The sequence below is a fragment of the Mastomys coucha genome, unplaced genomic scaffold, assembly GCF_008632895.1.
Source record: "Mastomys coucha isolate ucsf_1 unplaced genomic scaffold, UCSF_Mcou_1 pScaffold14, whole genome shotgun sequence".
In the NCBI taxonomy this organism is placed as follows: Eukaryota; Metazoa; Chordata; class Mammalia; order Rodentia; family Muridae; genus Mastomys; species Mastomys coucha.
In genome coordinates, this window is record NW_022196896.1 from 15,796,626 (window position 1) to 15,801,575 (window position 4,950).

At 35.9% G+C, this 4,950-nt stretch overlaps 1 protein-coding gene across 4 annotated transcripts in view; it reads right to left on the bottom strand.

The window, feature by feature from the left end:
- Positions 1–4,950, bottom strand: part of Ccnc (cyclin C) — a 19,277-nt gene that overhangs the window by 11,689 nt on the left and 2,638 nt on the right. For all 4 annotated transcript variants that reach the window (XM_031366505.1, XM_031366507.1, XM_031366508.1 and 1 more), the window contains exons 2-5: positions 4,400–4,506; positions 3,168–3,252; positions 2,924–2,993; positions 146–197 (exon numbers count right to left, since the gene is read on the bottom strand). In XM_031366505.1, the coding sequence (XP_031222365.1) occupies positions 146–197; positions 2,924–2,993; positions 3,168–3,252; positions 4,400–4,506 (314 nt within the window). The remainder of the gene's footprint in view (positions 1–145; positions 198–2,923; positions 2,994–3,167; positions 3,253–4,399; positions 4,507–4,950) is intronic.

Genomic DNA, 4,950 nt, shown 5'->3' on the forward strand with positions numbered 1-4,950 from the left:
TGGAGGGGAACCTGAGAAAGGAGATATTGTAAATAAAGAAAACATCTAATAAAAAAAACCCAAAAAACAAAAAACAACGAATCTGTGCATTTCAGAGCTTTCTTTAGATTTTATCCTTAAAGCAGAAAACACTTTTTGCACTTACATACAGAAGTAGTAGCAGCAATTAATCTCGTATTTGAGACGACACCAAATTCCTAGAGAAAAGTGAATGAGATCAAGAACTTGGTAATCCAAATAACATTAAAGATATCTGAGATCTATTCGAAGAATATTTTCAAGCTCTTTTCATGTTTACAGTCTTTTCTTAAATTTCTTAATTTGGGTTGGCAATATTGCTCAATGGTATAATGCTTGCCTGCCAACAATTACAAGGCCCTATGTTCATTCCTTTGCAAAATTAATCAGCCAACTAGTCAATAAACACACACGGATATTACTCAAAGACCACACAAACAACAACCTTTCTGTCAAAGAATGAAACAGTTATAATGGAATATAAGGCTTCTTAGGTAAGTTATCATTTTCCTTTTCAACCTTATATACTACCAGTATAAAATAACTAGAATTTATCACGTAATGAATTTTAAACTCTCATTTAATTTCAGATAAACCACTTAAGATTTCCAAATCATTTGCTTCCTTTTAAAGAAAAAGCAAGAACAGGTCTCTTATTTAACAAATTAAAACTATTCAAATACCTTCTACTAAAAATGTAATCTATAACTTTATGTGTATACATATATTTAAATTTAAACTTCAAAACCTAATAATTAAAACTAAAACCTCAAAACTGGAGACAGTATGTTAAACATGATTTTGTACACAATTTCTATTCAATTACACAAAATAAAAGATTTGGTTAGAGTTAAAATGTAATGCAACATACTGAGAGGGTAAATGAAAGCTACCTGGAATCGATACCTGCTGGCAAAAGGAAACGACTCTTTTTTCCAATGGAATGACACTGGTCATATCAACACGCTCTAAAGCAGCCCCTAGGCCACCCCTAGGCCACGGGAGTAGTTGGACAACACAAAATGAACTCACTCCATAGCTTTTGTCCTTGCTTGATTTTTTTTTGCAGGCTTTTTGTTTCTTATTGGCTTTGTTTTGATATTTGTCTTATGTTTTTGGTTTTAGGTTTTGCTTTGTTTGAGACCCAGAAAATGAACACTAAGTTGGGTGGGTAGGGAAGAGAATCTGGGAGAAGTTGGGGGAGGGGAAAAATGTGATCAAAATACATTGTATGAAAAAAAAAACTAAGACGAAAAAGTAATTCAACAACCATTCTGAAAATATACCTCACCTACAAGACCTCTTTATTCAAAAAGACATTCTACAACACACATCTGGTCCTAAGGACTGAAACCAGGCCTCATGGGACCTAGGTAAACACTCTATAACTGACTTCTGAAACTAGATTTATTCAAACTTTATCTCAAGAAACCATGGACAGAGTTAACTTAGGTTCCTAGAAAGGGTTTTTGTATTTCTAATATAGTCAATTCTGCTTACTTAGGAGACAATAAAGATGCCATGGAGGCTTCTAAAATAAAAATGAACACAAAAGAAATAAAATCTTACTGGTTAAAGTTGTATTTTATTCACATGGATACAATTATTCTAAAGATATTACCTAAGAACAGAAACAAAAGACTAGGGGTTGTGTGGATTAGTTAAGAAAAAAGCCAGTCCTCAGAATCTGCTACTATTTGGGTTTTAGCTGAAAATTAAACTCTCTCAATAATAATGAAAACAAATTGAGCAGAAATGCAATTCCTGGTCCAAGTCCTTCTCTATGTTCTCTCTTACTTAACCTTTCTGCTCCCACTATCCACCCTTTTCTCTCCAATTCTTTCACTCTCTCCCAATGTTACCAAAGAAGACATGTGTAAATAAGAAGCATATGATAAGGTTGAGGAGCAGGCCATAGTAGATAAGCTGTGCTACTTAGCACCAATCAATATCTTATTTTATTTTTGGCTGTTGTTTCAAGACAGAGTCTTAACTACATAGCTCCCTGGCTGTCTTGGAACTCAGAATTCACTATGTAGTTTAAGCCGGCCTTGAACACACAGAGATCTACCTGCCTCTGCCTCCCAGGTGCTGGGATTAAAGGCATGCACAACCACACTCAGCAAAACAATCGTGTAAAGATAGCAAAGCAATTAAGCTACAGGATGAAGATCTAGACTATTGGACCCACTGACCTGGTATATGAACACTTCTCTCTCTATGCCTTTGTTTCCTCATTTATAAAATGAGGGTTGTAAGTCTTACAGCTCTGAGGGGGATAGTTTCCTCATGTAAGTGTTAAAGCTCTGAGGGGAATAGTTTCCTCAGCGTTGCATCTCTGAAGGAAAGGCATCCTTCTAGTCAGGAGTCAAGGAACACCACAGAGTCATGTTTGCAACTCTGCTTGGGCGAGAAGGAGAAGGGGAAGCAGAAGCAACAGGGAACTGAGAAGGCAGGCTTTGAGGAGTGGGGGTGGGGTTGCTCTCCAGGGTAGCATGGGATTGATGTGATGTGCGTGGCCTGATCTTGGGGCAAGCTCAGGGACTGGCAGGATTCTGTTTCTTGGCCTTGTTTTCTTGCTTGGGCTCAAGTCAAGGCCAGGGTGTTCTTTCCCTGGCCCTGGTCTCAGAGTCAAGTCAGGGTAAGGATGTTCATTCTTTGGCCCTTTTACCCCACATGGATACTACTGCAGTACACTCCACAGTTATAGGATTGAATTAGAACTTGTAAAGGGTCTCATTATATCATCTGATACATAGTGACATATTTATTTTAAAAAATATTTGCAAGATATATATATCAGTTCAGATAAACTACCACCTATGATTATCCATACAAAGAATATATATTATATATATTAACCAGACAGTGATAGTTTGATAAAGAACTGAAAATTGTTTTATACCTCTACTTTGGATGCCAGAAACACACATGTAGGAGCCATTAATACAGGATCTATACTTTTCAGAGAATACCTAAAATACAATTAGACAAGAGTTAAATGATGACTCTTTAGAAAACACACTGGGGGTGGAGGTGGGGAATCATAATTCTATAGTAAACAAGTGATTTCCTTATATTTTGTACATGGAAATTAGAAAAGAATTTCAACCAGGCATTAAAAAAATAAATAAATAAAACAACCATACCTAGCATAGAATCTCTTGAAATAGACTGTAGCAGTAGCAATAACTTGTTGTCTTAATTTAAGATGTTCACCTAATGCTTGGATAACTAAAAAAGAATAAAATTTAAATGTACCATCTGTCATCAGTATAATAACACTAAAATATTAACTTTTATCAGTGATTTCTCATGTTGCAATCATGACCCTTCACACCTAGGCACACTGACATCCTCTGAACCTCAGAAGTCTAAGACTTGCAAGTGCAGCAATATTCATAAACAAGAAAAGAAACTGCCTACGATTTATCCTTGCAATAAGCAGGCTGAGTATCAAATATTCTTTCTTTACTATATACTTTAATGCTTTTCATAGTATCTTTAAACAGCTTTAAAAATTAAGGTGGATATTGTTATTTACCAAGAAATACAGTTAATCTTTAAGTAATCTCTCTCTCTCTTTTTTTAAGATTTATTTATTATTATACATAAGTACACTGTAGCTGTCTTCAGACACACCAGAAGAGAGAGTCAGATCTCATTACTGGTGGTTGTGAGCCACCATGTAGTTGCTGGGATTTGAACTCTCGACATTCGGAAGAGCTCTTACCCACTGAGCCATCTCGCCAGCCCACAGTTAATCTTTGATATAAGAAAAAGGTAGGTTTGCAGACAGTAACAAAGTAAAGATCAGGTGACAAGATGGGAGAGATGGTTCAGGAGTTGAGAGCACTGCCTACTCTTGCATAAAACCTGGGTTCCACTCCCAACACCCACATGGTGGCCCATAACCATCTGTAATTACAGTCCCAGGGGACCCAAACCTCCTCAGCATCAGGCACAGCATATAGTGCAGTTACAGGCAAAATACCCACACACATAGAGAAATAAATGAAATTAAACAAAAGAACAGGCAACAAAGCTATCCCAGACACAGTAAAGGTCTCTTGACTAACTCTTCTTGCTAATGCAAAGTTAAAAGGTAAAATGATAACTATAGGATGCTAATTTAAAGAAGTATTTATTCTTAAAGTATTTTGCTTAGGCCAATCTTAAAAATAGGCCTCACTCAAAATGCCTGATATTAGTCAACACTGTGCTTATGATACATAAGGTGCAAAAAATATTACCCAGAACACTGAAATGATGAATGTATAAATAAAAGCATTAACTATATAGACTGTAAAAATTCACTGAAATTATCATACAAAATAGTGACCAGCTATACTATACTACTTCAACTAATATAAAAGTTTACCATTTGTAAAAAATATTTGTAATTTCCAATACTCCTCTTCTGAGAGAAACTTTAGGTCCTTCTGGCGCTCTTTCAACAGATCTTGTTTATCCAAAATCCACTGCAAACTAGAAAAAATAAAGATGTTAAAATGTGGTATAGAAAGGCAACAAGCAGGAAGGGGGGGAGGAGTTGCTTGAGGTACTGGGAGGAAAGAGGGCTGATATTGGGATGTAAAGTGAAATAAATAAATTATTTATAAATAATAAATAAATTAATAGAAAAAAGTTAACAAGCAAAAGCATCCAAAATACTAAGATTTAATAAGCTGATCATATTCTAAGAGGTATCTCTCTCTCTTTTTTGTTTTTGTTTTTTGTTTAATTTGTTTGTTTCTCTGTTTAGCCCTGGCTATCCTAGAACTCCTTCCATAGATCAGACTAGCTTCAATCTCATAGAGATTGGCCCCTCCCCATCACCACCAAGTTCTGGGATTAAAGGCATGCAGTACTGCACCCAGCTTCTCTCTCTCTCTCTCTCTCTCTCTCTCTCTCTCTCTCTCTCTCTCTCTT